This window comes from Ovis aries, chromosome 22, assembly GCF_016772045.2.
Source record: "Ovis aries strain OAR_USU_Benz2616 breed Rambouillet chromosome 22, ARS-UI_Ramb_v3.0, whole genome shotgun sequence".
In the NCBI taxonomy this organism is placed as follows: Eukaryota; Metazoa; Chordata; class Mammalia; order Artiodactyla; family Bovidae; genus Ovis; species Ovis aries.
In genome coordinates, this window is record NC_056075.1 from 20,330,652 (window position 1) to 20,348,693 (window position 18,042).

The 18,042-nt window shown below is 50.3% G+C and overlaps 1 protein-coding gene across 1 annotated transcript; it reads left to right on the forward strand.

Moving 5' to 3' along the window:
• Positions 1-134: 134 nt before the first annotated feature.
• NKX2-3 (NK2 homeobox 3) lies at positions 135-3,676 on the forward strand. Its single transcript, XM_015103376.3, has 2 exons — positions 135-689; positions 2,161-3,676. Exons 1-2 carry the CDS (start codon positions 329-331, stop codon positions 2,901-2,903), a joined length of 1,104 nt encoding a protein of 367 aa, XP_014958862.2. The 5' UTR covers positions 135-328; the 3' UTR covers positions 2,904-3,676.
• Positions 3,677-18,042: the final 14,366 nt, after the last annotated feature.

Sequence of the window (18,042 nt, forward strand, 5' to 3'; positions counted from 1 at the left end):
ACTCAGTGGATGCGGAGGGGTGTGGTCCACAGGAGCTGGAACCAATGGGGATGGAGGTCGGAGCGAGAGCCCCGCCCCCGACGTGACGCACGACCCCCGGACTCCTGCTTCTCAGCCCCGGCCCCAGTCCCTGCAGTGGCTGTAACAAAACCCAGACCCCCACGTCCGGGCCAATGGAGGCGATTTAGACTGGAGTGGGACCGCGTCTGTCAAAAGCCCGACTCGGCAGCAGCGGCGGAGTCCAGAAGGAGAGCTGGAGCCGCCGCGCTGCCTCCCCGCCCCCGCCGGGATTTATTGAATATTTGGACTGGACAATTAAGTGGCCCTGATGATGTTACCAAGCCCGGTCACCTCCACCCCTTTCTCAGTCAAAGACATTCTGAATCTGGAGCAGCAGCAGCAACAGCACTTCCACGGCGCGCACCTGCAGGCGGACTTGGAGCACCACTTCCACTCGGCGCCCTGCATGCTAGCCGCCGCTGAGGGGACTCAGTTTTCGGACGGAGGGGAGGAAGACGAGGAAGAAGAGGGCGAGAAACTGTCCTATTTAAACTCACTAGCTACAGCCGATGGCCACGGGGATTCGGGGCTCTGCCCCCAGAGCTTTGTCCACACGGTCCTGCGAGACTCGTGCAGCGGGCCTAAGGAACATGAAGAGGAGCCCGAGGTCGTGAGGGACGGGAGCCAAAGTGAGTAGAGGGGAAAGGAAACACGCATCTGGGGCAATGGCGGCATGCCCGCAAACAGCCCGCCAACCTTGCCGGCACGGCTGCCCGCCCCTTTAGCTCCTGGCTGGTGTCATGCCAGTTCCTGGTCAGCGACAGCTCCGCAAAACTCAGATGCTGCAAGGGAGCCAGGGCGGAGGGAGAAGGCCAAGGTGACTCCGCCAACTACTCCCCCCAGAGGGAGGAGGCGATGCAGCCGCGGAGGTTATTGCTGCTCTGATGCAGATAAGCAACGTGGGCTCAGCTGCCGGGTGCTGACAACTGTAGCTCTTCTCAGGAGCTAGAGGGGCATGAGCCTCTACTTTTCCCACTTTCCCTCTAGCGTGAGATGCGTCTTTTGAGGCCAGGGCAGCCGTTCCCTCTTCCCGGAAAAGGTAGTCCAAGCAGGTTATGTGCCTGGTGTCCGCAGGGCGCAGGAACTTAGGTAGAATTTTAGCGGGGGTGCTTTCCTCACTTCTCCGCCTGGAACTCTGCGTCCTGGCACCCGGCAGAGAGCGAGGAGATGGTGGGAGAGCGCATGGGAACATAGTTCATTCCTCACTCGCACCCTTGAGGCAACCAGCCTTTTTGAAAATCTGTAACGTTTTGCTTTGTGTCCCAGATTGTGTGGCTTCGGGCTGAGTGAAAAACGCGCTGAACTTAGATCCTGTCTGCTCAAGTAGGACGGGAGGTGAATTGGGCAGGGCAACAGAATAACTGAAAAAAGCCTCCAACGAAGTGTTTGTGAGGAGACACAGCCAAAAGAATCTCCTTCCCCAAGAGAAGGTTTGTTGTGGCGGAAGCCAAGGCCTGTGCTCTGACAGCTCCCCTGGGCCTAAAATCGACATGAAACTCAGTCAGTCAATCAAATTTCTTTTTCTTTCTAAGGTAACAGTTGTCGTTACTCAGACACTCAGTTGTGGGTAGGCAGGCATTTAAAGGTAAACAAACAAACAAACAAAAAACAGTTCCTGGGTAATAAGCAGTACACTCAGACATTTCTAAGCAGGAAGATTTTGGCACATCACACAAATTTCGGCCGCCAAAAACCAACATGCCTCTCACACCTTCAGCTATTTATGACGGAAAAGAAGGCAACCGAATTTGCAAATATTGGAGTTACGTAGTTACAAACTTTCATCCTGAAAATAATCATTAGCAAGCCGAGCTGCACATTTAATACAGGGTAATCTCTCGCAGATGCTGAAGTTCTAAATAAACGCGCGCTAACTACCCTTCCCCACACTATGTGCCTCCACCCGTCGAGGACGTGGTGAGGGCCCTTGGGCGATCGAAGAGTCCCACGGCGCCAGAAGTCACCAAACTTCCCCAAAACCCAAGCAGTTATTACTGCACGCTCAGCGTTGCCACCAAAAAGGGTCACAGTGCTCCTGGACCGGAGCCGCAGAGAGGCCGGGAACAACTAAGAGACACTGTTGTTTTGCTTCTTTCGCAGAAAGCTGCCAACTGAAGAAACCTCTGGAGGCAGCCGGAGACTGTAAGGCGGCAGAGGAGAGCGAAAGGCCGAAGCCACGCAGCCGCCGGAAGCCCCGGGTCCTCTTCTCGCAAGCCCAAGTCTTCGAGCTGGAACGCAGGTTCAAGCAGCAGCGGTACCTGTCGGCGCCCGAGCGCGAGCACCTCGCCAGCAGCCTAAAGCTCACGTCCACCCAGGTGAAGATCTGGTTCCAGAATCGCAGGTACAAGTGCAAGAGACAGCGGCAGGACAAGTCTCTGGAGCTGGGCGGGCACGCGCCCCCGCCGCCGCCGCGCCGTGTGGCGGTGCCGGTGCTGGTGCGGGACGGCAAGCCGTGCGTCACTCCTGGCGCGCCCGCCTACGGCGCGCCCTACAGCGTGGGCGCGGGAGCCTACTCCTACAACAGCTTCCCTGCCTATGGCTATGGGAACTCGGCAGCCGCCGCCGCAGCCGCCGCCGCTGCAGCCGCCGCCGCCGCGGCCTACAGCGGCAGCTACGGCTGTGCGTACCCGGCAAGCGGTGGCAGTGGCGGCGGCGGCGGCGGGGCCTCCTCGGCGGCCTCGGCCATGCAGCCCGCCTGCAGTGCGTCTGGAGGCGGCCCCTTCGTGAACGTGAGCAACCTGGCCGGCTTCGGGGGCGGCGGCGGCGCGCAGCCGTTGCACCAGGGTGCGACGGCGGGGGCCGCGTGCGCTCAGGGCACCTTGCAGGGCATCCGGGCCTGGTAGGGGCCGGGCGGGTAACGCGGCAGGCGACCCCACCGCAGCCTGGCGCCGCGGGACTGAAGGGCGAGAAAGGCTGGATCCAAGGAAGGACCAGGTCCCCTCGTTAAAAAAATATATATACATACACGCCTCGCTCCCCAGGGCCTCGGAGCGCAGCTTACGCGAAGTCCGGGGAAGGGAGCTCTGGGGCGAAGAGGATGCGCCTGAGCCTTCATGGAGACTATCTCTTAGGCAGAAACGCTGGCTGGGTGCCGGGAGGACGATGGGCCCAATCTCGGCCCCCAAAAGAGTGCGAAAGGCTCGGACTCAGGCTGCCAGTCGTCTCTCCCTTCTCGCGGCCTCAGCAGAGCTCTGGCGGAAAACTCAAGGACAGAGAACAGCATGAAGGAGAGAAAAACGGGCGTCGTGGCTTGAGAAATCCCCAGGCTCTACCGACCCTCCGCTCACTTTGCGGGGCCGGAGTGCCACACCACAGTCTATTTTCCTTTTCCCAACCGCCTGCCCTCCGCAACAGATACCTCGGCGTGGATCTCCAGATTGTCAGGGGGCGTAGAACTCTGCAAGAAAAATTAGCAGAGCAAGATCAAAAGTTGGGGGTTTGAACAAATCCGGGACCTAGGGGCCCACCGGAGGTGTTACCGGCTTTCCTCTGTTTCCTATTCTGTATTCAGCACATATAATATATATATATATATAACTAAATATATCCACACGCCATGTACACACCCGCTGCCGTACACTACAGGAGTCAATAAACAAGGTGCAATATTTTCAAACGGTTGGCCGGCTACAGACTTTGTTTAGCCCACAAAAGTAGGGAGGGATCCTTCAACAGGGCAGCGGGGAAGGAAAAGATGCTCTGGAAAAGCAGTTCCGCCCTGGGCGATCTCGGGCCTGGTCTCTTCTGCCTCAGCCTCCAGGCTGCAAGCCCGGTCTCTAAGGCTTTGTTCATTAATTTCTCTTTACTGTCGTAGGGAGGATAGGTCGGAGAATCAGGGCCTTTTGAGTTGGGACTTTGAAATCCCCCCAAGTTTCACCCAGATGCTTGGGCTAGTATCTGGGCCTGCGTTAGATCAAGGCTTAGACTCTGCCCGTCTCGAATGCCTCTAGAGTAAAGGAAACCTCGCCCCTAGGCCTAGCCGTAGGCGGCGCGAAGGCAGCTCCATCTTCGGCCGCCGCCCGGCCTTCCGGCGCGCCCGGGGGCGCTGCGCCCCGCCGCGGCCGAGTTCTCCCCCTCGGTCGCCCTCCCTTCTTCCCCGGCGGCCGAGGCTTTATGCGGCTCCTTGTCACTTGCGGAGAATGCCTGTGCGAGGCCTGTGCTGCCACACGGCCGATTGTGAGCGTGCCAAGGCGGGTGAATGGAGAGGCCTCAGCGCGCCGCGCCATTGTGGGGTCGGGCCTCGCTGAAAGGCGGCTCCGGGCCGGGAAGGTGCGGAAAGAATGGCTTTTTATTGGAGTCCCGAACAAAAGGTGTGGTAGGAAGGCGAAGTCCACTGCGCGAACAAAAACCTCAGCGCGTCGGGATTGACGTCCCCCCCGAGCTCCCCATTGCTTCTCAGAGCGGGGGCTTTGTGCAGCAGTCTGCTCAACAGAGGGACGGAGAAATGCGCGGGGGTTTTGTTCCCCACTTTTTGTGCGCTGGGGGAGGGGGCGGCCAGGGGTAACGGGGGCTGGGCGGGCAGCAGGGAGGGGCGCGCTGATTAGGCTGGGCCGGCCCGGGCGCCGAGACGTTCAGCGGGAGTCGGCTGCCTGAAAGCAGGGTCATTATTGCTACAAGTTTAGCAATTTCGCCCTTAGAGGAGGGGGCGGGGGCTGCTAGGTTGCTTCGGGGCCGCCTGGCTGGGGAGCTGCAGAGTCCCGGAGGAGAGGGAAGAAAAAAAGGGGAGGGGAGAGAGGGAGACAGGCCCGCAAGGCAATCCACCAAACCCACTGACCGCCCAGGAAGAGGCTTGGACGCATCCAAAAGGGCCTAGCGGGAAGCAGGACAGGCGGCGTCTGGGGGCGTCTGGCCGCCCTCCCCTTGCCTCCTTAGAAGCAAAAAGACCCCCGAGCCAGGCACACCAGGCTGCAGATCCCTCAGCTCCTCGCCGCCAGTTTCCTCCTCTCTCAAACCGCCCTGCAGTTGGGACACCGCCGCGATGTCCCAAACCCCCTTCCTAGCGAGCTCTCCTTCTGGAGCTATTATCTTTCCTTGAGTTGCTTAGGCTAAAGGCTTGGAGGGAATTCTTGCCTCCTAAGACATTTCTCTCTGCCTGCAGCCCCGGACTCCATTCATCCATCCATCCATCTATTCACTAGTATTCACTGATACTGATACTGCTAATACATGTTCACTTCACTGTTCTGGCCACTGCGGAACGGTGAAAAATAAAAGTGTCCGCAGGCTTAGGACGTTGATTTGAAGGAGTGTGTGTGCCGGGGAGATAGACAACTAACAAATACATGTAAAAATAGGTAGTTGATTCTAAGAAAGAACCAAGTACTGGAGGGAGGATTCTTTTGAGTAGGTGATCAGAGAAAGCCACATTGAAGAGATCAGATTCAAGCCTGAATGACAGAAAGGAAGCCAGTCCAAGCAGCGCTTTGCAGTCGCCACCTCCTTGTCTCTGCATATGTCCTGCCCTCCTTCTGGAATGCTCTAACACCCCCATCTTTCTGGTAAACTCTTGCTCCTCCTTCAAGGCCAAGCTTCTTTCCTGAACCACCCAAGTGGGGGTAATCACTCCCTAATAGTGCCACCAGAGTCTTAGGTACTTTCCAGTATCACCACATAGTGTCATGAAAAAATTTATTTGTCTCTCTCCCTGCCATGTGAGGGCCTAGTGAGGTCGTAGGGGCCAGGCTGGCATCTTTTCCCCCTAGAACATATAACACGGAGATCATGGGGCCAGGCTGCTTCAGAGTGGCCATCCCCAATGCAGGTGGCCCCGGTGCTGTGGAACTTTGCACTGGGTGCTGGCTGCAAGGAAGATGGGCAGAGCTAGACTCTTGGACCACCTGGGTGGAGCTAGAACACCGGAAATCAACCACAGAAGACCTGCAGCCTGTCCCCATCCCAGAGAAAGGCCGGGCCTTGGGCACCCCATGATGCTGCAGGGGGTGGGGGTGGATATGGCTTCCCCAAGGGATTGCTGCCCCTGGCCATACATCTTAAAACCTAGGGAAGAAGGTTGAGAACTTGGTGGTAACCTTGACACGAGGACATCAAGTTTAGGGTTAGAGAAAAAGATTCAAGGAAAGGGAAGGGTGGGGTGGGGGCGGAAAGCTGGAATGTATGCAATAAATCCAAGACCTGCATCTGAGACCTAAATCAACTTTCCCTACATTCACTAGGTGAGAAATATGGTCAGTGATCAAGATGCTGCCCAGCGCGGAGCACTCACTTCTAAGCCTGGATTTCAGCGTGTGCGCACTAGAAAACCCAAGGTTCTGGGAGCAGATTCCATAGCTCCGCTGGGGGTTTTTCCTAAGTAAGCAACTCCTTTTTCTCCCTCTTGGTCTGTATCCTGCTAGACCGTGGCCTCTCCGTGCCCCCCAGCGCCGGATACCCACCTTCCTTGCTCGGCTTCCTCCTGGCCCGCCTTGGTCTTCCTTCACTCTGCATCCATCCCCTCAGGTTCTGGAAAAGGGGCGTGTGATTCTCATAGAGGAAACAGAGCTGGTTCTATGAATTGGCTCCTGCGCACTTTGCGTGTCTTGAGATACTTAAAGCCAGTCTGGACCAGCCCCCTCCCCGATCCCTACCCTTCCCCAGATCCTTCAATCTCTGGGTATAAATAGCTCACATCTCTTCACTGAAGGATTTCCGCACTGCTCAGTTGCTGAGGTTCTAGTGCCTTGGCCATCAGAGGGTGAAAACCCTTGACTAACAGCTAGTTCTTCCTTGAGCTCCCTCTCTAGGCGAAAAGACACCCTCCCAGACCCAAACCACCGCCTAGTTACTGATTGTCTTGTGATCCAGGAGGAAATGTAAAATCCAGACAAGCCTTCTAATGACCCATGAGACTTTGCGCAGGTGAAGTAAACTGTCCCTCGGGTTTCTGAGCTCTAAAGCAAAGAAAAGCAATAATCCTTCCCCATCCAATAACTGGTGTCACATTGGGCTCAAGCAGTGAGTAGGCATTACTCATGGGGCATGTGGAATAGGTTCTAGAAGGACAGCACTTTCTTTTTCTTTCTTCAGAGCCTAATCTTGAGGGGTTAAGAGGATGAACTCTGGAGTCAGACTGCCTCTATTTCAATCTCAGGGCTACCATAAACAGCATTAGAGACCTTGAGTAAGAAACTCTCTGAACCTCAGTTTTCTCCTCTATAAAATGGGTATGCTTAATAGTGCCTTTCTTATAGGTTTTCTTTTCTTACAGTAGAACACACAAATATTAAATATTCAACTCAATGAATGTTTATATAGGTAAATGCTCATGAGCCAATCAATCACCTTGGCTTTGAAAATTAAAGGAGATGATCCAGGTAAAAGCAGCTTAGTGCAGCAGTGTCTGGTGGCTCAGTGGTAAAAAACAAAACGAAACAAACTCGCCTGCCAGTGCAGGAATTCGGTTTCCTGGGTTGGGAAGATCCCCTGGAGAAGGAAAGGGCAACCCACTCCAGCATTCTTGCCTGAGAAATCCCGTGGACGGAGGAGCCTGGCGGGTTACAGTCCGTGGAGTCCCAGAGTCGGACGAGACTTAACGACTAAACAACAAGCAGTGTCTGGTAGGCATCAGCCAGGACTGTGATATAACTCAGAAGCCCAGGACTGTTTTCTGCCCTTGGGTCACTCATAGGTGCGCGGGGAGAGCGGGGCGGGCCGGAGCCATTGCTGATAAACCAGGGGCAGGGGCCACCTGGCGGGGCGTTCAGGCTGGCAAACTTTTCAGAGGTTTGGACTTGAGGAATTCGACTGAAGAAGGAAGTGAAGGGAGGTTCCTGGGGGAGCCACGAGTCCCCCCAACCCATGCTGCGGGAAGGAAGGGGTCAGGAGAGAAACCTAGCCCCTCTGGGCAAGGCGATTCCCTGGTAAGGCTGGGGTGGGGCCGGGTGGGCGGGCGCTCCGCGGGAGAGCAGCGCGTGCAGGGGCGGGCTGGTTCAAGGCCTCCTGCGCAGCCTCCTCTTCCTTCGCTTAACGGTTCCGGGCTCTGGGGGGACATCCCAGGTGCCTTCTCCCGTCTCCCGGGGAGAACGGCGGATTCTCGGTGCCTTGAGTTCAGTGCTCCGCTGCCGCCCGCTCCGCTTGAACGGGAGGCACTGCGGGTGGCCCAGGTGCCTCGGGGCCGGGCGCAGCGTCTCACACCGGCCTGGGGCGGCCAGAGCCCGCTGGGCAGGGAGCCCTCAGCGAGCCCGGGGAGAGCCCAGAGTGGGAGAACCGGCCGTCCCGGCGGTCACTACCGGGGCGCGGAGCCAAGCCCAGCGCGCGGCGCGGAGGTAAGAAGCTCTGCGGGAGGTTGGTGAGTCCGTGTGGCTTCCGGGCCAAGTCCAGCGGGGCTGGGGCGAGGAAAGGGCACTGATCTCAAAACTACGCTTGCTTTATTGAAAAGATGCTCCCATAAAAAGCGTGAACTGTAGGTAACGTCCATAGCAGCAAAATTTTCTAAAGGGAAGGTTAGAAAATTTATCGAAGTATGACACATACAGGAAAGACCTAAGTGTACGTACATACAGCTCACTGAATCTTCAGAAGCGGAACGCTCCCTGCGAACCACATCCAGATGGTAAAATAAAGCATGCCCGACCCCTACCCCAACTCCCCTTGCGCTCCTTTTTACCATCCCCACCAAGTGAAGTCGCCTGCTCGGTTGTGTCCTACTCTTTTCCAGGCAAGACTACTGGAGTGGGTTGCCATTTCCTTCTCCAGGGGATCTTCCCAACCCATGGTTTTTTTTGCCCCATTTGGAACATTGTATAAATGGAATCACATAGCTAGTACTCTATCTGCCTGGCTTTTTAAGTTTGTGAGATATATATTCTGCGTGTTGTTGTAGATTGCTCATTTTCATTATTTTACAGAATTCCCTTGTGTGGACATGCAGCAATTGATTCATCCATTGTGCTGTTGACCGGCGTCGGGTAGTTTCTAGATTTGGGCTGTGGTGACTAATGCTCCTACAAACACCCAAGAACAGTACCCTGTAGAACTTTCTGCAGTAAGGGAAGTGTTCTGCATCCGTGGTGTCCAGTATGGTTGCTGCCAGTCACATGTGGCTGCTGCTCACTTGAACAGTGTGACCGAGGGACTGGATTTTAGTTGTCTAAAATTATGATTAATTGAGATGCAAAGGGTCATATGTGTTAGCACAGTTCTAGTAAGTCTTTCGATGACTGTAATGCACATTTCTATTCTGGACCTACCTAGGGGTGCCATTGCTGCGTCTTAGAGGATGAAAGTTAGCGGAAGTAGATTCTACCAAGCAGTTTTCTAAAGTTGGTTGTACCAATTTACATTTCCATTGGGAGCAGCACCGAAGCAGTTAGTATTTTCATTCCCTTTCTCTTCATGTAGTGAAAAGAGGCTTTTTTGTTCACTTTTAAGTAAGACCATGAAAACTGACACTTAACCATAGTGAAGATGATGTAATAATAATGATGGTTGGATGATTTCCTGAGGACTAAGAGATGTTGCAAGCATGGGTGCTAAGTTGCTTCAGTCATATATGACTCTTTGCAACCCTATGGACTGTAACCCACCAAGCTCCTTTGTCCATGGCATTCTCCAGGCAAGAATACTGAAGTGGATTGCCATGCCCTCCTCGAGGGGATCGTCCAGACCCTGTGTCTCTTCTGTCGCCTGCCTTGGCAGTTAGGTTCTTTACCACTAGTGCCACCTGGGGAGCCCTGAGAGATTTTATAGGGGTCTAAAGCTTACCCTTCATGCCACTGCACTTCTGCAGCTGGGCCTCCCACTCAATCAACCTTCTGCCTTTGGAACTGGAGCAGGATTAGCAGGGCACTAGGGCAAAGGCTCTGGAGAAGGTGATGCCACCCCACTCCAGTACTCTTGCCTGGAAAATCCCATGGACGGAGGAGCCTGGTAGGCTGCAGTCCATGGGGTTGCGAAAAGTCTGACACAACTGAGTTACTTCCATTTCACTTTTCACTTTCATGCACTGGAGAAGGAAATGGCAACCCACTCCAGTGTTCTTCCCTGGAGAATCCCAGGGACGGGGGAGCCTGGTGGGCTGCTGTCTATGGGGTCGCACAGAGTTGGACACGACTGAAGCGACTTAGCAGCAGCAGCAGCAGCAGCAGCAGCAGCGGGGCAAAGACTCTGTTTTTGGAGGTGATGCATCTTCCACGTCTGTTATTAATTTTTTTTTTTCCGCCTCACGCAGCATTTAGGACCTTAATTCCCCAACCGAGGATCAGACTGTGCCTGCTGCATTGGGAGGCAGAGTCAATCACTGAGTTGCCAGGGAAGCCCCTGTTGTTACTTTCCGCCTTCCTGAAATCAGCTCCCCCTCTTCCTTTGCTGCTGTAGTTGGAATATCCCACCAGCGGACATGGTGAGACTGCCTGGCAGGCTGCAGCCACGTACAGAAGCCAGGCTTTGTGCAGGCTGCAGTTTTAGTTTGCAGCTTGGCTCGTCCTTATGTAAAAGGGGATGAACAGTCCTGGATGTGCTACCTCACTGGCTTGCTGAGAAGCAAAGTCAGCCCTGGGGAAGCAGTAAGGCGACTCCTTACTGTGTCAAGCTCTGTGTGTGTGTGTGTGTGTGTGTGTGTGTGTGTGTGTGTGTATGTGTGTGTATGTATCGTTTTGTAGACATTCTCTCTAAGCCTCAGAATAACCTTGTGAGTTTACTCATGCGGAAACTTAGCCTCAGAGATGTTAAGTCATTCCCCTCAAGACCACACAGTAAACAGTGGCAGCAACCCCAGGAGGACTTTCCACCCAGTGCCACAGTTTCTACTTCCCTTCCCTGGATTAAACAGAGCCCAAACTGGGGCAGATCTTGAAATTCTGGATCAAATTAGATATCCTATGCTAAGCGTCCCTTCAGATGGACTCAGATCAGTCACTGATGACTTGTGTGTGGCCAGTTAAGCAGAGGAAATATTTTTTATGTTGTATTACTAGTGGAATTCGCTTTGCGTGACACACAACTTCTTGGAAAGTTGTGTGCAAAAGAGCTTTTTGCTTGTGGCAAGTAAGGGAGAAAAACTGAATACATTAAGTTCATCCCTGAAATTTGTTGCCCAAAGTGAATTATTTTGTAAATTGAAGGATTCTTTTGAAATATTAATAATCAGCATTTGCTTCAAGGGTTTGGATTTTCAAATAATAAGCAAGGGTTAAAAGCAATTCAAAATTGTATCCAGGATTCATTATTATTTCACACATATTTCTTCTTTCATTGAAAAAGGTTCTAATGAAAGTTTCACCTCACCCATCTTGACACTGAGTTCTCTGAGAGCTCCACAGATTACTTCCTTACCCAAATGGTAAGTTACTAGAAACCCGGGGTGCCTGGTGGCTTACTGGTGGATTCAGGCTTAACTTGGGTGTGTTTTACAGATCCTGATTACTTGGTCAGTCTCTCACAGGTGGGGCTGAAGAGTCAAATGGGTTATTGTATTAAAAGGCCTTTAAGGTCCCACCCAGTCTTGGGATTCTTTAAATTAAATGTGTTACATGCCTACAGATTCATAGATTTCAACTGTGCTGGTGGGAAGGGCCTTAGAAATCACCATAGTCCAGCTCTTTTCTGATTCTGAATCCTGTCTGCAGCATCCTGGACAAGAAACTCTCCCATAGCTCTGGGATGCCACCCATGAGAGAACCACTCACCTCTCCACTCCATGTGTGAGGAAGTTCTATCTTGTGTTCATATGGAATCTGCTTCCTGGACCTTCCATCCACTGCTCCTCTTGTTCCCACAAACATCTATTCCTTCTGTGTGTCAGTTCTTCAACTATTTGAAGCCAGCCATCAAAACCCATGTAGACCTTCACTTCTCCAGGTGAAACAGCCTCAGTTCATCAGTCCTCAACCTCCTGCTCATTCTGCAGTATGTGTTGTCTAGCTCACCCATTTCTTCTGTGCCCGGGCTATTCTGGGTTATTCCCCATAGAAGGCCTCCCTTCCTCAGCCTTTAAACACTTGAAATCCTAAAAGATGATGCTGTGAAAGTGCTGCACTCAATATGCCAGCAAATTTGGAAAACTCAGCAATGACCAGAACTGGAAAAGGTCAGTTTTCATTCCAATACCAAAGAAGGACAATGCCAAAGAATGCTCAAACTATTGCACAATTGCACTCATCTCACATGCTTGCAAAGTAATGCTCAAAATTCTCCAAGCCAGGCTTCAATAGTACCTGAACCAAGAAATTACAGATGTTCAAGCTGGATTTAGAAAAGGCACAAGAACCAGAGATCAAATTGCCAACATCTGTTGGAGCATAGAAAAAGCAAGAGAGTTCCAGAAAAACATCTACTTCTTTATTGACTATGCCAAAGACTTTGATTGTGTATATCATAACAAACTGTGGAAAATTCTGAAAGAGATGGGAATACCAGACCACCTGACCTGCTTCCTTAGAAATCTGTATGCAGGTCAAGAAGCAACAGTTAGAACTAGACATGGAACAACAGACTGGTACCAAATAGGGAAAGGAGTACGTCAAGGCTGTATATTGTCACCCTGTTTATTTAATTTATATGCAGAGTACATCATGTGAAATGCCAGGTTGGATGAAGCACAAGCTGGAATCAAGTTTGCTGGGAGAAATATCAATAACCTCACACACGCAGATGACACCACCCTTTGGCAGAAAGCGAAGAAGTTTCTCTTGATGAAAGTGAAAGAGGAAAGTGAAGCAGTTGGCTTAAAACTCAACATTCAGAAAACTAAGATCATGGCATCTGGTCCCATCACTTCATGGGCAAATAGACGGGGAAACAATGGAAACAGAGACTATTTTCTTGGGCTCCAAAATCATTATAGATGGTGGCAGCAGTTATGAAATTAAAAGACGCTTGCTCCTTGGAAGAAAAGCTATGATTAACCTAGTTCAGTTCAGTCGCTCAGTTGTGTCCGACTCTTTGTGACCCCATGAATCACAGCACGCCAGGCCTCCCTGTCCATCACCAACTCCCGGAATTTACCCAAACTCATGTCCATCGAGTCGGTGATACCATCCAGCCAACTCATCCTCTGTCCTCCCCTTCTCCTCCTGCTCCCAATCCCTGCCAGCATCAGGGTCTTTTCCAATGAGTCAACTCTTTGCATGAGATGGCCAAAGTTTTGGAGTTTCAGCTTCAGCATCAGTCCTTCCAATGAACACCCAGGACTGATCTCCTTTAGGATGGACTGGTTGAATCTCCTTGCAGTCCAAGGAACTCTCAAGAGTCTTCTCCAACACCAATGTTCAAAAGCATCAATTCTTTGGCGCTCAGCTTTCTTCACAGTCCAACTTTCACATCCATACATGACCACTGGAAAAACCATAGCCTTAACTAGACAGACCTTTGTTGGCAAAGTAATATCTCTGCTTTTTAATATGTTATCTAGGTTGGTCATAACTTTCCTTCCAAGGAGTAACCTAGACAGCATATTAAAAAGCAGAGACATTACTTTGCCAACAAAGGTCCACCTAGTCAAAGCTATGGTTTTTCCAGTAGTCACGTATGAGTGTGAGAGTTGGACTGTGAAGAAAGCTGAGCGCCAAAGAATTGATGCTTTTGAACTGTGGTGTTGGAGAAGACTCTTGAGAGTTCCTTGGACTGCAAGGAGATCCAACCAGTCCATCCTAAAGGAGATCAGTCCTGAATGTTCATTGGAAGGACTGATGCTGAAGCTGAAGCTCCAATACTTTGGCCACCTGATGCGAAGAGCTGACTCATTGGAAAAGATCCTGATGCTAGGAAAGCAAGAGAAGGGAACAACAGAGGATAAGATGGTTGGATGGCATCACCAACTCAATGGACATGAGTTTGAGCAAGCTTCAGGAGCTGGTGACAGACAGGGAAGCCTGGCATGCTGCAGTCCATGGGGTCACAAAGAGTCAGACGCGACTGAGCGACTGAACTGAACTGATCTTTCCATACCTTTCTGGGAAAGCTGAGTTCCACTGGCAGGCTCTTCCTCATGGAACCCACTCTCCTTGATTTGTTTTTATTCCTTTGTTTTTGGAGGAATAAATATCCATTCTCTCAACAAGTAACACTTCCCCTGTAAGTATAGATATACTTTCTTTCCTACTTCTAGAAACAATGCTTCTTCTTTTGAGCTCTGAGGTCTCCCCACCTGTAATTTCATATTTTCTACCTCCTTTCCCTTCCTTTACCCTCAAACATGTAGCAGACTCTCTATTTTCTCTTAACACTGGTGTTCTTTCCTCAGATATCTTTCCTCCCCCCTTTAGGGTCAGATTTCTGAATTTGTCTTTTTTTATCCTCCTGCCAACAATTTTTGATTCTTATTTTTAAGTGCATTCTTAAATTTGATAGGCAAAGATAAATTCTTTAATAATGAGAGAATTTAAAGTACTGTCCATATATATATATGTATATGTGTGTGTGTGTGTGTGTGTGTGTGTGTGTATATATATATTACACAGAGCAAAATAGCAGAAGGGATCTCTGAAAGAGGCTTTGGGCAGGAGGAGAATGAGTAATGGGAGAAGAGAATATCAACTGATGGATGTCATCTTTTTTGCTAGGGAAGCTGACCTAGCCCTAATCAGATTTTATTATCACTGCTTTAACAAGCCATTTTATCCAAAGGATAATTTCAAAACCACATTTAGGATAAATTTGAGTCCAACTATTATAGGCAAAACTGGAGCAGAATTTTTAAAAACTTCGTTGAAAATGTTCATTATGTGGATCTTGATTGCAGTAATCTGTCTAAATTTGTCTTGAGAGCTACTTCCCTTTCCCTCAGCCTAAATGACGCTCATCTCCCAAGTGCTAGATATTGATGCCCTTCAGCAGCACTCCTGAGGTGTTGAAGGCCTGCTGCTGCTGCTGCTGCTAAGTCGCTTCAGTCGTGTCCGACTCTGTGCGACCCCATAGACAGCAGCCCACCAGGCTCCCCTGTCCCTGGGATTCTCCAGGCAAGAACACTGGAGTGGGTTGCCATTTCCTTCTCCAATGCATGAAAGTGCAAAGTGAAAGTGAAGTCGCTCAGTCGTGTCCGACTCCTAGCGACCCTATGGACTTCAGCCTACCAGGCTCCTCCATCCATGGGATTTTCCAGGCAAGAATACTGGAGTGGGGTGCCATTGCCTTCTCCTGAGAATCTGCTACTCCACCTAATTATATGAGACTCATTCTTTGAGATCAAATGACTTCTCTAGTTTGTGCTTTATTACCTCTCTTCAATACTCAGCATAATGACCTTTTTAAAACGATTATTATTTATCATGTATCTATTTTTGGCTGTGCTGGGTCTTTGTTGCTGCGCCCGCTTTTCTCTAGCTGTGCAGAGAGGGGGCTACTCTCGCTGCGGTGCATGGCTTCTCGTTGCAGTGCCTTCTCTTGTGCCGGCACAGGCTGTAGGGCAGTGGGCTTCAAGAGTTGTGCCTCACGGGCTCGAGAGCACAGGCTCAGTAGCTGTGGTGCACGGGCTTAGTTGCTCCGTAGCATGTGGGATATTCCAGGACCAACCAGGGATCAAACCCATATCTCTTGCATTGGCAGGCAGATTCTTTACCACTGAGCCCCCAGGGAATCCCCCATAGTGACGTTTTACTGGAAAGTTGGGAAAATTTTGACAGTGTCTACCCTCCTAATCATTTTCTTTCTCAAAGAGTAGCTGTTCCTCCTCTTGCTTCTCCAACCCCACTTCGTGGAATCCTCCAAGTTTCATGATTTTTCTACACTCTTGCTCTCCTAAAACTTGACACTGTACATACACGGTGTTACCTACCACTTTTATATAAAGTGTCCCTGAATCTACAGCTTTAGCTTGGTCCCCCTCTAAATTCATATTTTCAAATGCCCAGGCGTAGTTCTCTATGTACGTACACCATTGTCACCTCAAGTTCATCACCACTCCCCCAACCTATTCACACCTTAGCTTCTGCCCAGGGCATCACTGCTCCTGGTTCTCTTCCCTTTGGTTGGAACCAGTCAACAAACGCCCATTTTCCCTAAGAGTCTCTCTTCGCTTCGAGCAGAAGGAATGGAGAACTAAGACTGTCAGAACACCTAAACATTTGGGCACTGGGCTCTGCGTAGAAAAAGAAGCCATCCTAAAAAGTAAGTGCCATTATCTACATTTTTAAGGGTTAATAAAGCTATTTCAGGACTTCCCTGGGAGTCCAGTGGTTAAGGCTTAACGCTTTCATTGCGGGGGACAAAGGGTTTGGTCAGGGAACTAAGACCCCACATGCTGCATGGCATCCCCCCCAAAAAAAAAGATTTTGAGGATATGGACACTTTGTACAAAGATCCTCAGGTCTTAAGTGAGGGTTCAAAACTCTAAGCACTTTACTATAATGGCATTCTAACTCGTCCTGTGGCTTGGGCGTATCACTGATAAGCCCCATCTTTATACCAGCACCGGACTGATTTTCCCCAGATACCTCTTAATTAAAGTACGATCTACCCAGCTGCACTCTGGGGTCTTACTGTATATAGGGTCAAATATACTCTCAAGACCCTTACCATGCCAAATCAACCAAATTTCTTGTTATTTTTTAGTGATATATACCACCTCTTTAGTGTTCCCCACCCTCAACCCCTTTGTCTTCCATGCTGTTCCCTGGAGGAACATTTCAGCACTTCCAAGTCAAACCCCTCCTAACTTGTAAGTACTCCTGTGTCCTCAGTCGTGTCCAACTGTTTGTGACCCCATGGACTGTAGCCAGCTGGGATCCACTTTACGTAGGATTTCCCAGGTGAGAACACTGGAGTGGGTTACCATTCCCTCTTCAGGGGCTATTCCTGACTCAGGGATCGGACCTGAGTCTTCTGCTTTGGCAGGCAGATTCTTTACCACTGTGCCACCTGGGAAGCCCAACTTGTAAGTATGGGGCCTCCCAATTATGAAGTCTTTTCCAGTTACGAAAGCTCGTGGCCGTCATGTATCATATTCTTTTAATGTAAATGAGATGGCCTCACCTGCAAAACTTCTCTCTTAATCCAAGTCATGGTTTTATTTATTTTCTCATTATTTCCACCCTCAATTTAAAAATAAACTCCTTGAGGTTAAGGATCCTGTCTTACGCTTCTTTTATACTGCCCACAGAGATAGATATAAAAAAGAAATAATTTAGTAGAAAATGCTTAGATTAGTATAAAGTGCAGTATAAACAAAGTACATTATTCTTAAAATTACTCGTGTTATAAAATTGGCAAAATGTATTAAGTGCAGGTTCAACAAACAGCAGAAACTTGAGGGATTCAATAAATAAGTCGAATCCAGAGTTCCTCCACCTTCTCCTCCCATTTAATCCTCAACAATGCCTTCCTGCCCTCTCAGACTGAACATAGGAAAGGAGAGCCATTGACATTGCCCACTGGATGATGGGTTTTTTCAGGACAAGGAATTCTTGTCCATCCAATTGTTTTTCAGCACCTGAGTATAATGTCCAGTTTGAGGAGAAGGGAATGGCTACCAGACTCCAGTATTCTTGCCTGGAGAATTCCATGGGCAGAGGAGCCTGGTGGACTACAGTCCATGGGACTGGAAAGAATCAGCACGACTAACACTTTCACTTTTTGATGAAAGAATGAACAACTGGAGATATAACTTGGACCAGATTTCTGCTTCTCTGGAATTCTATTCTTGCTTCTCCATGTAGAATGAGAGAATGTCAAAGCTAGAAGGGATCAGCTCAATCAAACTCCCATTTTAAAGATGAAAAAAGCAATTCCAGATAGAAGACCATCTGCCCCTAGGTTATCCCTCTGCGCACGCCCTTCAGATGTCCTGTCCAATCCGGTGTTTCCCCCACTGTAATTCACAGCCTCCCTGTTTTCAGCTTTCTGTCCCTGAACCTATATCCACCAGCTCTTCCTCTCTTGCCAGGGCCCCTTCCCAGATCCCCTCACCTAGCTCCGCACTCCGCATGCCCCCAGTGTTATTTACTATTGTAGATAGTACTCTTTTGAATGTGGTACAAACAAAATTCCTCTGCGATTACAAGCATATACACTTAAAAACGTGACTATTTGGAAGGAACACAACCTCTACCAGCA